Raw genomic sequence first — 19765 nt, 5'->3', positions numbered from 1 at the left:
GTAATGTAATGTATGTACACAGTGACTGCACCAGCAGAATAGTGAGCGCAGCTCTGGAGTATAATACAGGATAAGTAATGTAATGTATGTACACAGTGACTGCACCAGCAGAATAGTGAGCGCAGCTCTGGAGTATAATACAGGATAAGTAATGTAATGTATGTACACAGTGACTGTACCAGCAGAATAGTGAGCGCAGCTCTGGAGTATAATACAGGATAAGTAATGTAATGTATGTACACAGTGACTGTACCAGCAGAATAGTGAGCGCAGCTCTGGAGTATAATACAGGATAAGTAATGTAATGTATGTACACAGTGACTGTACCAGCAGAATAGTGAGCGCAGCTCTGGAGTATAATACAGGATAAGTAATGTAATGTATGTACACAGTGACTGTACCAGCAGAATAGTGAGCGCAGCTCTGGAGTATAATACAGGATAAGTAATGTAATGTATGTACACAGTGACTGTACCAGCAGAATAGTGAGCGCAGCTCTGGAGTATAATACAGGTTATAACTCAGGATCAGTACAGGACAGAATTTTACCATGTGACTGTGTATGCAGGTGATTTGGAGCTCTGTGTCAGTAAGTTTTGAGTCTAAACACTACATGATGATATAAGATGCATCTTTGCCGTCTCTGTTGGTCAGTGCGGTCACAGTACGGGTTCCGGTCTATTACACCCCCTATAATATATAGCACAGCTGTATATTCAGCCTTCTATCAGTCACTGATCGCTGCGTCCTGTGTCCTGGCACGTCCCGTGGATTGTATGATCGATGGTCCGGCTACAGATGAGACAGACGACAGAGGATGAGAGCGTAAAGCCTGGAGGGAAGAGCGCCCCCCACCTCTGAGGACACGAGGAGACACAGTGAAGGTCACCGCTGCATGATCGGGACAATGAGACTATAGAAGAAGATGTCGTAGTGATCGCCGCACAATATCGGGAAATAATCGCACCGTAATATCTGATAACAATTACCCCCTTAAAGGCCCCTTGTCAGCCATTATTTAGGGTGGCTGTGACCTCCTCGGGGGCGGGTGATGCTTCCACAGTCTAACTAAGCTCCGCCCCTCACCCATCTTACCTTTGGCATTTTACGCAGGTTCGGCGACAACTTGAGGCAAATGACGTGTCCCCGGTCGTCCCCGACAATGATCACTGGGTAGACGGGGTTAAACTCAATGTGAGTCAGTTTGGTTTTCTTCTTGGCCACCACGGCCTGCTGACACAGCGCCTCGTACTTATTCACCGACAAGTCAAAGACGTGGACCTGGGGGGAGAACGGAAGAGATGAGAGGCGTTCTGTGCTCTAGTCACATCCAGAGCTGTATACACTATGCTGAGGGATCCAACACGTCGCTGCTCTACCCTCTATGGTCCAGTACCTGTACAAAGAGTAGGGGGCAGGCGCACAACATCCTCAGCAACGCAACGCAGCAGGAAGCGACACGATACAGAAGTTACACTATGCAGCAGACAGCAGTGAATTGGTTGCAGCTTTGGATATGACCGGAGTATAATTTAACATCAATTTAGACAAAGTACTACCTGCTTCCAAAAGCAACCAGCAGTGGTGACTGCAGCTTTGGATGTGACTGGAGTATAAAACATAAAAAAACATTCATGGCCACCGATCTGATATTTATGGCCTGCAGCTATCATGTGACATTGACAGTGCTGCCCCTCATGTAGCAGAGTGGATGTAGCACCAGATTGGGCCCCTACACTCTATAGACCTACAGACTGGACCAGGCAATATCTACCAGTCTATGCCCGGTGGTATTGGACAGCTGAGCCCTGCACTGCCGAATATTCTGGGTAGCACTGATGGTTCAGCTAAACCTTCCCCAATACCCGACTACCCAGCGTAGTCCCAGTCACCGGAAGATTTCTGGGTTCTGAACTCAAGTTGGCAATGAAATCCTTACTTTGAAAAAATGTTTCTGCTTGCTCTGGTACCATGCTCGCTGTGGGGTCAGACTCCTAGCTGATATTGATCTTCCTGCTTGCTCTGGTACCATGCTCACTGTGGGGTTGGACTCCTAGCTGATATTGATCTTCCTGCTTGCTCAGGTACTATGCTTGCTGCATGGCTCAGACCCCTAGCTGATATTGATCTTCCTGCTTGCTCTGGTACCATGCTCGCTGTGGGGTCAGACCCCTAGCTGATATTGATCTTCCTGCTTGCTCAGGTACTATGCTTGCTGCATGGCTCAGACTCCTAGCTGATATTGATCTTCCTGCTTGCTCTGGTACTATGCTCGCTGTGGGGTTGGACTCCTAGCTGATATTGATCTTCCTGCTTGCTCTGGTACTATGCTCGCTGTGGGCTCAGACTCATAGCTGATATTGATCTTCCTGCTTGCTCTGGTACCATGCTTGCTGCATGGCTCAGACCCCTAGCTGATATTGATCTTCCTGCTTGCTCTGGTACTATGCTTGCTGCATGGCTCGGACTCCTAGCTGATATTTATCTTCCTGCTTGCTCTGGTACTATGCTTGCTGCCTGGCTCGGACTCCTGGCTGATATTGATCTTCCTGCTTGCTCAGGTACTATGCTCGCTGTGGGCTCGGACTCCTAGCTGATATTGATCTTCCTGCTTGCTCTGGTACTATGCTTGCTGCATGGCTCGGACTCCTAGCTGATATTGATCTTCCTGCTTGCTCAGGTACTATGCTCGCTGTGGGCTCGGACTCCTAGCTGATATTGATCTTCCTGCTTGCTCTGGAATGTCTGCTGACTGCCTGGTTCTGACTGGCACAGCCATTCCTCTTCGTTGCTGGCTGTCAGTGATGCTTCTGCCTTTTGCCTGCTTTGGTTCGGACTCCTGGTTTGCACATTCCTACCCCCAATATCATGGTGTCGGTATCCAGACTTGTGCCCATCTGCCTCTCTTCAGACCCTGCACTACACCCAGTCCACGACCAATCTCCGTCTGCCACTAGTATTACATCCTGAAGAGCGCCCTCTGTGGGGACTACTGCCCCCCCATCAGACCCTTGACACAATGTGCTATTTCTGGAGCTGCCCCTATACTGCCACATACTGGGTATAATGCTGCTATCTCTGCACTTCTTATTAGTCATGTGGCTAATACGCACAGTGGAAGTGAAGCAGTTAATGGCGCCCTGGAGATAATCTGCGTTATTTCCACATGGTGGAGCGGTGCGGCATTATCAGGGCGGTCGATGAGAAAGCGAGATGTTCTGCCTGGACGCCACCAAGTTTTTACCGCAGAGCCCTGGATTCTCATCTGCCAGGTCACCAGGGGGCGCTAACCCCGGGTACTGATTACAGGGTGTGACCCCTCCGACCCCGGACACTGATTACAGGCTGTGACCCCTCAGACCCCGGGCACTGATTACAGGGTGTGACCCCTCAGACTCCGGGCACTGATTACAGGGTGTGACCCCTCAGACCCCGGGCACTGATTACAGGGTGTGACCCCTCAGACTCCGGGCACTGATTACAGGGTGTGACCCCTCAGACTACGGGCACTGATTACAGGGTGTGACCCCTCAGACTCCGGGCACTGATTACAGGGTGTGACCCCTCAGACCCCAGGCAGTGATTACAGGGTGTGACCCCTCAGACCCCGGGAACTGATTACAGGCTGTGACCCCTCAGAACCCAGGCAGTGATTACAGGGTGTGACCCCTCAGACCCGGGGCACTGATTACAGGCTGTGACCCCTCAGAACCCAGGCAGTGATTACAGGGTGTGACCCCTCAGACCCCAGGCACTGATGACAGGGTGTGACCCCTCAGACCCGGGGCACTGATTACAGGGTGTGACCCCGCAGACCCGGGGCACTGATTACAGGGTGTGACCCCGCAGACCCGGGGCACTGATTACAGGGTGTGACCCCGCAGACCCGGGGCACTGATTACAGGGTGTGACCCCGCAGACCCGGGGCACTGATGACAGGGTGTGACCCCTCAGACCCCAAGCACTGATTACAGGGCGTGACCCCACAGACCCCGGGAACTGATTACAGGCTGTGACCCCTCAGACCCCAGACACTGATTACAGGGTGTGACCCCTCAGACCCCAGGCACTGATTACAGGGTGTGACCCCGCAGACCCCGGGCACTGATTACAGGCTGTGACCCCTCAGACCCCAGACACTGATTACAGGGTGTGACCCCGCAGACCCCGGGAACTGATTACAGGCTGTGACCCCTCAGAACCCAGGCACTGATGACAGGGTGTGACCCCTCAGACCCGGGGCACTGATTACAGGGTGTGACCCCCGCAGACCCGGGGCACTGATGACAGGGTGTGACCCCTCAGACTCCAGGCACTGATGACAGGGTGTGACCCCTCAGACCCCGGGCACTGATTACAGGGTGTGACCCCGGGCATTGATTACAGGGTGTGACCCCGCAGACCCCGGGCATTGATTACAGGGTGTGACCCCGCAGACCCGGGGCACTGATTACAGGGTGTGACCCCGCAGACCCCGGGCACTGATGACAGGGTGTGACCCCTCAGACCCCAAGCACTGATTACAGGGTGTGACCCCACAGACCCCGGGCACTGATTACAGGGTGTGACCCCTCAGACCCCAGACACTGATTACAGGGTGTGACCCCTCAGACCCCAGGCACTGATGACAGGGTGTGACCCCGCAGACCCCGGGCACTGATGACAGGGTGTGACCCATCAGACCCCAAGCACTGATTACAGGGTGTGACCCCACAGACCCTGGGAACTGATTACAGGGTGTGACCCCTCAGACCCCGGGCACTGATTACAGGCTGTGACCCCTCAGACCCCAGACACTGATTACAGGGTGTGACCCCGCAGACCCCGGGAACTGATTACAGGCTGTGACCCCGCAGACCCCGGGCACTGATTACAGGGTGTGACCCCTCAGACCCCAAGCACTGATTACAGGGTGTGACCCCGCAGACCCCGGGCACTGATTACAGGGTGTGACCCCTCAGACCCCGGGCACTGATTACAGGGTGTGACCCCGCAGACCCCGGGCACTGATTACAGGGTGTGACCCCGCAGACCCCGGGCACTGATTACAGGGTATGACGCCGCAGACCCCGGGCACTGATTACAGGCTGTGACTCTCCCAGGTAATGATTTTAGGGTCACTCTCTCGGCCCCCGGGCACTGACTACATGGTATATCTATGGTATAACCTGTGCTGCGGTGCCAGTGCAGACGATTCGCTGACATATTTTTAGCACACGGCAGACATATGGTTCCGCCATGAATTATACACGGCTCTGGGGGATCTGGCGCCCTGTGAATCGTGTAATGTGCACCATGTGACCCGCACTGCACAAACGGCACATTATGAATATTTAACACAGCACATCCGACAACGACGGGAGGGCGCGAGTGCCGCAACCATTAACCCTTCCTATGCTGCCTGCAGTGCCATTCAGTAAGATGTGCAGAAATAAATATCTGCTTCTGAGAAAGCTGGGTGACAACCAATATGGCCACCAGGCTAGTTATGTAGTGGTGTATCCTTCACCCCTTTGACCAAGCTTATATTTTACAATGTCGTATTCCAAGGGCCACAACTTTTTTACTGTTCCTATGAGGACTTGTTTTTGTGTGATGAGCTGTATTTTACAATGGCGCCACCATCAGGTCGGGTTTACTTTCAGTTCTTTCTGGAGAGGAATAAAAAAAATAAAATTGCAATTTTGTCTTTTGCATAATAAGTTGGATTGAAAGCAAGAGGTGCGTGGAGGCGAAGGCCAGTACAGAGGGATCGGCTGACCGGGAGAAGGGCGCCTGGTGATCCATTCTGTACTGCAGGTGAAACTGGATGTCACGTCCAGAAAACAGCGTGGACACAAGACCTCACTGTGCTACAGGATAGCATGGTGCACAGCAATGGAGGTCTATCCTCTATATAGTGAGGAGTCCTGGAATGGAGGTCTGTCCTCTATATAGTGAGGGGTCCTGGAATGGAGGTCTATCCTCTATATAGTGATGTGTCCTGGAATGGAGGTCTATCCTCTATATAGTGAGGAGTCCTGGAATGGAGGTCTGTCCTCTATATAGTGATGTGTCCTGGAATGGAGGTCTATCCTCTATATAGTGAGGAGTCCTGGAATGGAGGTCTATCCTCTATATAGTGAGGAGTCCTGGAATGGAGGTCTATCCTCTATATAGTGATGTGTCCTGGAATGGAGGTCTATCCTCTATATAGTGAGGAGTCCTGGAATGGAGGTCTGTCCTCTATATAGTGAGGGGTCCTGGAATGGAGGTCTATCCTCTATATAGTGAGGAGTCCTGGAATGGAGGTCTATCCTCTATATAGTGATGTGTCCTGGAATGGAGGTCTATCCTCTATATAGTGAGGAGTCCTGGAATGGAGGTCTATCCTCTATATAGTGAGGAGTCCTGGAATGGAGGTCTATCCTCTATATAGTGATGTGTCCTGGAATGGAGGTCTATCCTCTATATAGTGATGTGTCCTGGAATGGAGGTCTATCCTCTATATAGTGAGGAGTCCTGGAATGGAGGTCTATCCTCTATATAGTGAGGAGTCCTGGAATGGAGGTCTATCCTCTATATAGTGAGGGGTCCTGGAATGGAGGTCTATCCTCTATATAGTGATGTGTCCTGGAATGGAGGTCTATCCTCTATATAGTGAGGAGTCCTGGAATGGAGGTCTATCCTCTATATAGTGATGTGTCCTGGAATGGAGGTCTATCCTCTATATAGTGAGGAGTCCTGGAATGGAGGTCTATCCTCTATATAGTGATGTGTCCTGGAATGGAGGTCTATCCTCTATATAGTGATGTGTCCTGGAATGGAGGTCTATCCTCTATATAGTGAGGAGTCCTGGAATGGAGGTCTATCCTCTATAGTGAGGAGTCCTGGAATGGAGGTCTATTCTCTATATAGTGATGTGTCCTGGAATGGAGGTCTATCCTCTATATAGTGATGTGTCCTGGAATGGAGGTCTATCCTCTATATAGTGATGTGTCCTGGACTGGAGGTCTATCCTCTATATAGTGAGGAGTCCTGGAATGGAGGTCTATCCTCTATATAGTGATGTGTCCTGGAATGGAGGTCTATCCTCTATATAGTGAGGGGTCCTGGAATGGAGGTCTATCCTCTATATAGTGAGGAGTCCTGGAATGGAGGTCTATCCTCTATATAGTGATGTGTCCTGGAATGGAGGTCTATCCTCTATATAGTGATGTGTCCTGGAATGGAGGTCTATCCTCTATATAGTGAGGAGTCCTGGAATGGAGGTCTATCCTCTATATAGTGAGGGGTCCTGGAATGGAGGTCTATCCTCTATATAGTGAAGAGTCCTGGAATGGAGGTCTATCCTCTATATAGTGAGGAGTCCTGGAATGGAGGTCTATCCTCTATATAGTGAGGAGTCCTGGAATGGAGGTCTATCCTCTATATAGTGATGTGTCCTGGAATGGAGGTCTATCCTCTATATAGTGATGTGTCCTGGAATGGAGGTCTATCCTCTATATAGTGAGGAGTCCTGGAATGGAGGTCTATCCTCTATATAGTGAGGAGCCCTGGAATGGAGGTCTATCCTCTATATAGTGAGGAGTCCTGGAATGGAGGTCTATCCTCTATATAGTGAGGAGCCCTGGAATGGAGGTCTATCCTCTATATAGTGAGGAGTCCTGGAATGGAGGTCTATCCTCTATATAGTGAGGAGTCCTGGAATGGAGGTCTATCCTCTATATAGTGAGGAGTCCTGGAATGGAGGTATATCCTCTATATAGTGATGTGTCCTGGAATGGAGGTCTATCCTCTATATAGTGATGTGTCCTGGAATGGAGGTCTATCCTCTATAGTGAGGAGTCCTGGAATGGAGGTCTATCCTCTATATAGTGAGGGGTCCTGGAATGGAGGTCTATCCTCTATATAGTGATGTGTCCTGGAATGGAGGTCTATCCTCTATATAGTGAGGAGTCCTGGAATGGAGGTCTATCCTCTATATAGTGATGTGTCCTGGAATGGAGGTCTATCCTCTATAGTGATGTGTCCTGGAATGGAGGTCTATCCTCTATATAGTGAGGAGCCCTGGAATGGAGGTCTATCCTCTATATAGTGAGGAGTCCTGGAATGGAGGTCTATCCTCTATATAGTGAGGAGCCCTGGAATGGAGGTCTATCCTCTATATAGTGAGGAGTCCTGGAATGGAGGTCTATCCTCTATATAGTGAGGAGTCCTGGAATGGAGGTATATCCTCTATATAGTGATGTGTCCTGGAATGGAGGTCTATCCTCTATATAGTGATGTGTCCTGGAATGGAGGTCTATCCTCTATATAGTGAGGAGTCCTGGAATGGAGGTCTATCCTCTATATAGTGATATGTCCTGGAATGGAGGTCTATCCTCTATATAGTGAGGGGTCCTGGAATGGAGGTCTATCCTCTATATAGTGAGGAGTCCTGGAATGGAGGTATATCCTCTATATAGTGATGTGTCCTGGAATGGAGGTCTATCCTCTATATAGTGATGTGTCCTGGAATGGAGGTCTATCCTCTATATAGTGATGTGTCCTGGAATGGAGGTCTATCCTCTATAGTGATGTGTCCTGGAATGGAGGTCTATCCTCTATATAGTGAGGAGTCCTGGAATGGAGGTCTATCCTCTATATAGTGAGGAGTCCTGGAATGGAGGTCTATCCTCTATATAGTGAGGAGTCCTGGAATGGAGGTCTATCCTCTATATAGTGAGGGGTCCTGGTATTGGAGGTCTATCCTCTATAGTGAGGAGTCTGTATAATATACGGTAGCCGGACCCCTCTAGTCTACATTTCCGGTGCACTCATAGCTTGGCGTTATATTGCTTTAGTCTGTGCGGCCATTTCTCCATTCTGGGCGATTTCACTTTCCCCGTTTTCCGTTCATAACGCTGCGCCACGGCTTCATTTTTTGGGTGATGAGTTGATATTTTTCATACGTTTGGGTCCATTTCGTTCTGGGAGGAGCTCACGTTCTTACGGACACTTTAATACCAATTATTTGTAGGGTGAATTTTTTTTACTTCTATTTTTTGGCACAGGGAATGTTTTTGGAGATTTTTTTAAAAATAATTTTGAACGTTTTCTGAACATTTGTTGCGGTGGCTTCTTAGTGCAGCATTTATGGGGTTAATGAGCATCAGGTCGCCATCTGTCTCCGTTGTGGGGGGGATCCTGACTACCAGGTACAGTCGGGCTCCTGTGGGGATCGGACATGTGTCCACGTCCCGCACTGTGTGGTGGGGGTGGTGGTAGCCACATGATAAATATCTGGCCCCCAAACATGGCCCAGTATAGGAGCGGCGTCTGTGATGGAGTCTGGAGACCCCGTGTCCTGGAGAAGTGGGGTCTGGCGGTAGGCTGGATATACCTTACATATAACCGTGACTGCGGCGAGCCAACCACGGACCTGGCACCGTCTGCACCTATCCTGCACCAGCTCTCAGTGTGAACCTGGCCTTATACCAAGGGCTGCACCTGCGCTGCGTTGCTGGTCATCGGAGGGACATGGAGAAGACACTAATGGGAAAGAAAAGCAACACATTGGATATTTCACGCCAGACTGCGCTTCAATCTGCACGCTCCGACGGCGACAGCTGCTGAATAATGTATCTGTATATCCTGAGAACAGAAGTAACATGTCACCCCGTGCGGGGACAACCACCCCCACCATCCTGCACCACAACTGCCCGAGACCGGGGTACTGCAGGGTACAAGAAGCCGCTCCGGGGCTCAGGCAGTATTCGGGGAGCGGCAGGACAGGACTGGTGTCAGCTGTGTACAGAGTGGGGATACGTCCGGAGTCCTCCACACCTGTCACCTTACACCGCCATACACATTTCCATTATACAAATCTCCCTAAACAATGAGGCTGTAGAGTTGTCAGACGGAAGAGATAAAGCCACATGCAAATCGCGTGACGTGACTGTGACCCTGGATGGAGGAGGGGGCAGCTGGAGGGCCGGGGTCGTCTACAGCCTAGTACAGTACCCAAGTAGATGGAGACCCCTATACACAGTGCAGACACGATGGATCCCGCCTATATACAGTAATATATATCTCAGTGTATACTGTGTGTAACCCTGCACCTCAGAAAGAAGGTCAGGTGGACCTGCCCTGTACATAATGCTGCCATATAGTAAACACCTAGTACTACAATACAGTGCCTATATAGCACAGCCATAGAATAAATACATAATATAGCCATATAGCAGACACCTAATACTATCATATAGTGCCAACATAATAGCGCCATACAGCAAATACATAATACTGCCATATAGTGTCCACCTATTACTACCACATTGTAAAGAAACAATCCTGACTATATTACCAGTCAGCCGGGTCCCAGATCATAGTCATCCTGTACTGGTGAAGCCCATACCTTCATTCCACCAGTGGGGATCCTTCATTCTACCAATTGTTGGGGGTCTCGGCTTCATTAGCCAATAGATATGGTCCCAATTATAACAACCAATGGGATCCAGCCGACAGTGTGACCTGTCATACGACACACTGGTAGAGGTCTATGGTCCTGTCCACTCTGATCTTTGCTAGGACCCTCCTCATGGCCTGTCAGAAGAAGGGCCCACTCTTCAGCCTCAGAGACGTGCCAAATAACTGCGACAATATGGAGGAGACGCGTCCACCATACTAAGTCACATCATTGATGGACAGCCTGGACGTCCCAGTCTACACTGCAGAACCTTCCCGCTACATGTGACACCCCAGGCGCAGATCCCATCAATGGCAGGTGTCATCCCAGGGACATTACTGCTCCTCCTCATGTTCTCGGATGAAGTCCCCGCACCAGGCGCTAAATCTATTCTTGTTTGTGACGACGAAGATGGAGATGCCGCCTGGAAAACATGAAGTAGCTGAGGTGAAGTGTGAGCCCGGTCTCCACGCCAGTGCTCGTGGCGTCTATCTGGGACTATAATAACCAGTTATTCCAGGGAAGGAACGCTCTGATGGATCAACGTTCCTGGAGCTCGAGGAGCGGCTCACGGGTCATACACAACATTTACCGATCACCATGAAGGGTCTGATGGAGGAGGTGACAAGGATCAGCACTTCAGACAACACGCGACATGTTTCATCAGTCTGTTTTCCACTTGGTTGTGTTTCCTCATCACAGAAAGGTCAATGTGGTGGGTGACGGTGGAGTGGTAGCCGCCTGTGGCCCCGTATAATAATAAGGAACATGTCTTACAAAGGTTGTGGCATTTCAAGTGCAGGGAGGTGACCTGTGGGACGCAAGCCTGGCTAGTGAGGCATAAACAAAGCGCACATCGAGAAAGAAATCCTCCGTAATGATGATAAAACAGACACGAGGACACAGAAACTGGAGCCAAGTCCAAGAATGAACTGAAGGACCACCACAAATGATCAATAGTCACCGGCAAGCGCTACATGACGTTTATCGAGCTGGAGCTTCATGTGGTTCCCATCAATGACCTAGACAGTAGACATTGACCAAATGCAGCTCGATATTCCACGACTTCTACAACACTCATCGATCTTGACCCAGTTCTAAGTTTTTGATCTACAGAGTGATCGCCGATCGTCTACAATTTCATGACCGGCAAACTTCTTCCATGACTATTATGATGGCCATGGCACTTGTCGATCTTTACCTACTATAGCTTTGCACTTCATGACTTCCGTACTTCTTCTAGCTCCATATTCCATGACTTTTACAGGACCTATCAAGCTTGACCTCGCCCTATATTCCATGACTTACACATTTCTTCTGACTTTGTAGTCCATGAAGGTCATGACAACCAGCCATTTTGACCAAGCTCTACATTTCACGACCTACATCCTTTTTTTAGCGCTATGTAATGGCTTCATCGATCGATCACGACCTTGCTCTGCTTTCTGTAACTTTCCTGCCAACAATCAACCATCACTTAGCCGTTTTCCATGGCCTAAATTCCCACCATTGTATATACTGTATTCCCACCTATAAGAGACAAGAGTATCCATGGATCCTGACCCCTATAATCTAGAAGTTTCATACTGACCATGGACCTTCATCTTCTGCACTTTCTATGACTTGCATGGCCATTGATCGCAACCACGCTCTATATTCTGTGACTAGCCTACTGACTTCTTCTAGCTCTAGATTTTATGACTTTCATACAAACCACACTGCCTGTTTTCCTATTCCACGACGGTCACACCATCCTCTGATCATGATGTAGCTCTCCATCCAGTACTGTTCCCTGATCTATAGTCCCGTCCCACCAGGCATGTCTTGACATTTCTTACTGCAGTCATACTCAGTACTATTCACTTCACAATGTATATGGCGACCATTGATCAAGACCTAGCTCCATATTCCAGAACTTGTATCTCATCATTGACCACCTTCTAGACCTACATTATTGTGTGTTCTAACTGTTTCTTGAGCATTGCTTTGCCTTCTCCTGAGAAGATGGTCACCACCAATAAAACATCTTGTGCATTTCATCCAGTCAATCATTAACCGAGACCTAGCTTTATATTCCAGAACTTTTATCCCAACATTGATCAATTCTGGACCTACATAATTGGATGTTCTTACTGTTTCTTGAGCTTTGCTTTCTCCTTAGAAGGTGGTCACCACCAAAAAAAACCCATCTTGTGCATTTCATCCAGTCAACCATTGATCAAGACCTAAGACTTCCATCCAACATTGACAACTTCTAGACCTACATTATTGGATGTTCTTACGGTTTTTAGAGCATCGCTTTGCTCTCTCCTTAGTGGATGGTCCTCACCAAAAAACAGCTTGCGTTATTTATCCAGCTGACCTCCAATTGAGATTTGGCTCTACCCTCTATGGCTTCCATCCAACATTAACCACATCTAGACCCACATTATTGGATGTTCTTGCTGTATCTTCAGCATTGCTTTGCTTTCTACTTAGTGGATGGTCACCACCTAAAAACAGCTTGTGCATTTTATCAACCATTGATTGAGACCTAGTTTTGCATTGTAAGACTTCCATCCAACATTGACGACTTCTAGGCCTACATTATTGGACGTTCTTACTAATTCTGGATTGCTTTGCTTTCTTCTTAGTGGATGGTCCTTACCAGAAAACATCTTGTGTTATTCACCCAGTTGACCTTTGATTGAGACCTAGTTTTACATTCTAAACGTCCAACAACATTGACCCCTTCTAGACCTACATTACAGGATGATCTTACGATTTCTAGAGATTTGCTTTGCTCTCTCCTCAGTGGATGGTCCTCACCAGAAAACAGCTTGCGTCCATTACCCAGCTGAGCTCTGATGGAGATTTGGCTCTACCTTCTATGACTTCCATCCAACATTCACCACATCTAGACCCACATTATTGGATGTTCTTACTGTTCCTTCAGCATTGCTTTGCTTTCTCCTTAGTGGATGGTCACCACCAAAAAACTATTTGTGTCTTGCATCCAGTCCACTACTGACCAAGACCAAGCTCTACCTTCTAGGATTTCCATCCAACATTGACCCCTTCTAGACCCACATTATTGGACGCTCTTACTGTTTCTTGAGCCTTAGCTTAAATTATTCGTCAAGGAATCAGTCAGTTTGGGGATTTAACTTTTTGCACCCCACAGCACCAAAGAACGATGATCTCCTTTTCAATAGACTCTGGCCTACGGGAAGCTGAGAGCGAGCTCTGATCATGAGGTATCACATCTCCTCTAGGTGTCTGAGTGATGGTAACTCAGGCCGTGGGATCAGTAGATAAGTCTGTGGCCTCGGCTGATTATACGAGACGATGACGCATACATGGATCTGTAATAACCGCGCTGTCACGTGACCCGTTCCCTCTTCTCGGCTTGTTAGTCCTCAGTGTGCGTGAAATAGAGGAAATACATATTAAAGTATGGTAATGTGATTGTACTTGACCTGCGGGAGCCAGACGTGCGGCTAGTAATATTTTCTCCTGAAGTAAAACGAATTAACCGATGATGTGATGAAAATTCAGACGTGAGACGTCTCAGCAGAGCGGCGGAATAATGGCGGAGAAATAAATGTGATAGCGCCGAGTGTACTAGTGATAGGATGAGAAGATCTCAGGGCCAGCACTGGTCTGGTAGCATATTCTCTGCACCGCTCATATGTTCTCAGGTCAAGCACAGGTCATATGTTCTCAGGTCCAGCACCAGTCATATGTTCTCAGGTCCAGCACCGGTCATATGGTCTCAGGTCCCACACCGGTCATATATTTTCAGGTCCCACACCGGTCATATGGTCTCAGGTCCAGCGCTGGTCTGGTAGCATATTCTCTGCACCGCTCATATGTTCTCAGGTCAAGCACAGGTCATATGTTCTCAGGTCAAGCACAGGTCATATGTTCTCAGGTCCAGCACCAGTCATATGTTCTCAGGTCCAGCACCGGTCATATGTTCTCTGCACCGCTCATATGTTCTCAGGTCCAGCACCGGTCATATGTTCTCAGGTCCAGCACCGGTCATATGTTCTCAGGTCCAGCACCGGTCATATGTTCTCAGGTCCAGCACCGGTCATATGTTCTCAGGTCCAGCACCGGTCATATGTTCTCAGGTCCAGCACAGGTCATATGTTCTCAGGTCCAGCACAGGTCATATGTTCTCAGGTCCAGCACCGGTCATATGTTCTCAGGTCCAGCACCGGTCATATGTTCTCAGGTCCAGCACCGGTCATATGTTCTCAGGTCCAGCACCGGTCATATGTTCTCAGGTCCAGCACCGGTCATATGTTCTCAGGTCCAGCACAGGTCATATGTTCTCAGGTCCAGCACCGGTCATATGTTCTCAGGTCCAGCACCGCTCATATGTTCTCAGGTCCAGCACCGGTCATAGGTTCTCAGATCCAGCATCGGTCATATGTTCTCAGGTCCAGCACCGGTCATATGTTCTCAGGTCCAGCACCGGTCATATGTTCTCAGGTCCAGCACCGGTCATATGTTCTCAGGTCCAGCACAGGTCATATGTTCTCAGGTCCAGCACCGGTCATATGTTCTCAGGTCCAGCACAGGTCATATGTTCTCAGGTCCAGTACAGGTCATGTTCTCAGGTCCAGCACCGCTCATATGTTCTCAGGTCCAGCACCGGTCATATGTTCTCAGGTCCAGCACAGGTCATATGTTCTCAGGTCCAGTACAGGTCATGTTCTCAGGTCCAGCACCGCTCATATGTTCTCAGGTCCAGCACCGGTCATATGTTCTCAGGTCCAGCACAGGTCATATGTTCTCAGGTCCAGTACAGGTCATGTTCTCAGGTCCAGCACCGCTCATATGTTCTCAGGTCCAGCACCGGTCATATGTTCTCAGGTCCAGTACAGGTCATATGTTCTCAGGTCCAGTACAGGTCATGTTCTCAGGTCCAGCACCGCTCATATGTTCTCAGGTCCAGCACCGGTCATATGTTCTCAGGTCCAGCACAGGTCATGTTCTCAGGTCCAGCACCGCTCATATGTTCTCAGGTCTGACACCAGTTACAATTGAGCTGTAATTCCTAAACCCTTCCTCCAGTTGCGATGTGAATACCCTCACAGCTTCTGATGGAGCTTCAATAGGTTTCTGTAAACTGCTAAAATTCCAAAACTTGTGTCATTGTCCAAATATCTCTGGACCTAACTGTATAGGATCAGCCTTATGTGTACAGGCCTTGTACCAGGTATATGATCCAGGCCTCATGCTATTAATAAGTTCCTTACATGGTGATCATATGATCCTTTATAACAGTTATATGATCCCGGGCCTCATCTTATTGTATACTCCCCAGTCCCACACTGGGTATATGATCCAGGGCTTTGTACTATTAATCCGCTTCCTATATACTGATTATATACTTTGCTCTATACTAGTTATATGATCCGAAGTGAGAATCATACCCCTAGACCAACAAGATTCTTTGATCCCGGGCCCCATGCTGGTTATATGATTCCGGGCCCCGTTCTCAGGTCCAGCACAGGTCATAGGTTCTCACTTCGTGCTGGTTATATGATCCCGGGCCCCGTGCCGGTTCTATGATCCCGGGCCCCATGCCGGTTATATGATCCCGGGGCCCGTGCCGGTTCTATGATCCCGAGCCCCGTGCCGGTTCTATGATCCCGGGCCCCGTGCCGGTTCTATGATCCCGGGCCCCGTGCCGGTTCTATGATCCCGGGCCCCGTGCCGGTTCTATGATCCTGGGTTCCGTGCCGGTTATATGACCCCGGGCCCCACGCCGGTTATATGATCCCGGGCCCCACGCTGGTTATATGATCCCGGGCCCCACGCTGGTTACATGATCCCGGGCCCCGTGCCGGTTATATGATCCCGGGCCCCACGCCGGTTATATGATCCCGGGCCCCACGCCGGTTATATGATCCCGGGCCCCACGCCGGTTATATGATCCCGGGCCCCGTGCTGGTTATATGATCCCAGGCCCCGTGCCGGTTACATGATCCCGGGCCCCGTGCTGGTTATATGATCCTGGGCCCCACGCCGGTTATATGATCCCGGGCCCCTTATTGGTCACATTTCAGGCTCAGCTCTGGTTTGCTAATCCCTGTACCCTGTATATCCACGTTCCTGCTGTATATGACAGTACAGAGTGTGACTGGAGGCTGGAGCTGGTTGTGCGCTGTTCACACTGCATACTTTAGCTGAGATCACAGCCCCCCCCCCCCCTCCTCAGCTCCACGTCTCATCCAGCGCTGTCTGCTCACAGCTGTCCGGGTTGCGGCGTTCTCAGGCGCTGAACCTGCCTGGACTCCTCCGAGGTCCTGCGCCGCTCTATTTATAACACTGTGCTGCCAGGATAACAATGACATCCTTGTGAGTAATGAAAACCCTGGAGGACCACGAGGCATGGGAGGCCAAGCACATGGCTGACTCCACAACATGACACATCAAGGCTGCCATCGCCCTGGACCCCGGGCCGCCGCCGCCGCAGACTTCTCAGACGCCTCGCGGGCCGGTCTACGCCGGATGAGACTCTCGCTCCAGAGCAAAATCCATCAAACGGATAAAACATTTTATTACTTCCAGTAAAAGAAAAAAATAGAGGCGAGCGAGCGCTGTAAGTGCCGGTTATACGGGCGCTGTAAGTGACTGTTATACGGCTCATTGCATCCGGAACACCCTCGCACTGTTAACCCCTTCTGCCACCCATCTTTCCTACAATCCTGAAGGTGCCATTCAGAAGTCCAGGAAAGCTTGGTGACAACCCCATTGGAGCTGCATTGACCTCTGCATTGGTTGTCACAGAAATTAAGAAGGAGGGACTATTGCATGAAAGCGCTAGGGCTACTGGATGGGAAGAGTCAGATGGGAGGAGTCAGCAGATTCTAGCAATGTTAACCTAGATGTAACATCGAGCTCCTGGGTCTCAATGTAAAATGTGTACCAGGGTCCCCACTCACTAACGCGGGGGCGGTCCTTTATGTGCCCCCTCCAATGAGACCCTTAGACCTCCACGTCTTCCCTGTGGCCCTTCATTACTCCACAGTGCCCATATGGAATACATTATACAGGGCCACCAGCTGGACGGTCACCATGTCTGGTGTGAGACATAGTCTCAAGGCTTCGTCGTTCTCTTCTTCTTTGTCATCATCGCTCTATGCATCTGTCTAGATATTGGATACAAATAGCAACACATGGCTGTGTGCCCCCTCTGCTACTACTACTCTTGTGTCAGTCTGCACTGCAGCTTAGTTATTTTATTCATCTCAGTATACTTTAGATTGTTAGAAATCTTAATATCTCCCCCTTGTTCTTGTGTCTTTGGTAGTATCTGTGTTCCATCTCTTCCCCTCACCTCCTTATACTTGTTGTTCACCTTCATTACCCCAATATACAGTAATCTAAGACGTTGTAACAACTGGGATGTTCCAGGACGCAGCACAATAAGGAGCAGGAGCTGCAGCACGTGAATTACTTCTTAGGATGGAGGTTTACTGTCTGTAAGTGGGATAGGGGATCCCCGGAGGCGAGGAAGAGGAGGAGGAGGAGGGCTGAGGAGTCAGCGAAATCTCATCACATCACTCAGGAGGCTTCCCCCAGATAACACAATAAGGGAGACATTAGGAGGTGGAGTAAGACTGCCGCAAGACCAAGGAGAACTGGAAAGGAAGATGAGAGGGGAAGGAAGGAAAGGAAGAGGAGAGGGGAAGGAAGGAAGGAAGGAAAGGAAGAGGAGAGGGGAAGGAAGGAAGGAAGGAAGGAAGGAAGGAAGGAAGGAAGGAAGGAAAGGAAGAGGAGAGGGGAAGGAAGGAAGGAAGGGAAGAGGAGAGGGGAAGGAAGGAAGGAAGGAAGGAAGGAAAGAAGGAAGGAAGGAAGGAAGGGAAGAGGAGAGGGAAAGGAAGGAAGGAAGGGAAGAGGAGAGGGGAAGGAAGGAAGGAAGGAAGGAAGGAAGGAAGGGAAGAGGAGAGGAAAGGAAGGAAGGAAGGGAAGAGGAGAGGGGAAGGAAGGAAGGAAGGAAGGAAGAGGAGAGGGGAAGGAAGGAAGGAAGAGGAGAGGGGAAGGAAGGAAGGAAGGAAGGAAGGGAAGGGAAGAGGAGAGGGAAAGGAAGGAAGGAAGGGAAGAGGAGAGGGGAAGGAAGGAAGGAAGGGAAGAGGAGAGGGAAAGGAAGGAAGGAAGGGAAGAGGAGAGGGGAAGGAAGGAAGGAAGGAAGGAAGGGAAGAGGAGAGGAAAAGGAAGGAAGGAAGGGAAGAGGAGAGGGAAAGGAAGGAAGGAAGGGAAGAGGAGAGGGGAAGGAAGGAAGGAAGGAAGGGAAGAGGAGAGGAAAAGGAAGGAAGGAAGGGAAGAGGAGAGGGAAAGGAAGGAAGGAAGGGAAGAGGAGAGGGGAAGGAAGGAAGGAAGGAAGGGAAGAGGAGAGGGAAAGGAAGGAAGGAAGGGAAGAGGAGAGGGGAAGGAAGGAAGGAAGGAAGGAAGGGAAGAGGAGAGGGAAAGGAAGGAAGGGAAGAGGAGAGGGGAAGGAAGGAAGGAAGAGGAGAGGGGAAGGAAGGAAGGAAGGAAGAGGAGAGGGGAAGGAAGGAAGGAAGGAAAGGAAGAGGAGAGGGCAAGGAGGAAGGAAGGAAGGAAGGAAGAAAGGAAGAGGAGAGGGGAAGGAAGGAAGGAAGGAAGGGAAGAGGAGAGGAGAGGGGAAGGAAGGAAGGAAGGGAAGAGGAGAGGGGAAGGAAGGAAGGAAGGAAGGAAAGGAAGAGGAGAGGGGAAGGAAGGAAGGAAGGGAAGAGGAGAGGGGAAGGAAGGAAGGAAGGGAAGAGGAGAGGGAAAGGAAGGAAGGAAGGGAAGAGGAGAGGGGAAGGAAGGAAGGAAGGAAGGAAGGAAAGAGGAGAGGGAAAGGAAGGAAGGAAGGGAAGAGGAGAGGGAAGGAAGGAAGGAGGAAGGAAGAGGAGAAGGAAGGAAGGAAGGAGAGGAGGGAAGGAAGGAAGGAAGGAAGGAAGAGGAGAGGGGAAGGAAGGAAGGAAGAGGAGAGGGGAAGGAAGGAAGGAAGGGAAGAGGAGAGGGAAGGAAGGAAGGAAGGGAAGAGGAGAGGGGAAGGAAGGAAGGAGAAGAGGAGAGGGGAGGGAAGGTCGGAAGGAAGAGGATGAAGGGAAGAAGAGGGAAGGAAGGAAGGAAAGGAAGGGGAAGGAAGGAAGGAAGGAAGGAAGGAAGGAAGGATGGAAGGTAGGAAGGAGAGGAAGAGGGCGAAGGAAGGCAAGGCTGAAGTGAAGGGACAGGACGAGGCCGCCGCACGGAAGGAAGGAAGGAAGGAAGGAAAGGAAGAGGAGAGGGGAAGGAAGGAAGGAAGGAAGGAAGGAAGAGGAGAGGGGAAGA

At 50.0% G+C, this 19765-nt stretch overlaps 1 protein-coding gene across 1 annotated transcript in view; it reads right to left on the bottom strand.

Moving 5' to 3' along the window:
• Positions 1 to 19765, bottom strand: part of DNAI1 (dynein axonemal intermediate chain 1) — a 68047-nt gene that overhangs the window by 22774 nt on the left and 25508 nt on the right. Inside the window, exon 14 of the mRNA XM_075262254.1 lies at positions 1096 to 1281. Coding sequence (XP_075118355.1) covers positions 1096 to 1281 — 186 coding nt within the window. The remainder of the gene's footprint in view (positions 1 to 1095; positions 1282 to 19765) is intronic.

The sequence above is a fragment of the Leptodactylus fuscus genome, chromosome 1 (assembly GCF_031893055.1).
Source record: "Leptodactylus fuscus isolate aLepFus1 chromosome 1, aLepFus1.hap2, whole genome shotgun sequence".
NCBI lineage: Eukaryota > Metazoa > Chordata > Amphibia > Anura > Leptodactylidae > Leptodactylus > Leptodactylus fuscus.
Note: the sequence above shows the minus strand (reverse complement) of the source record. Positions and strands in the feature narration are given on the sequence as shown.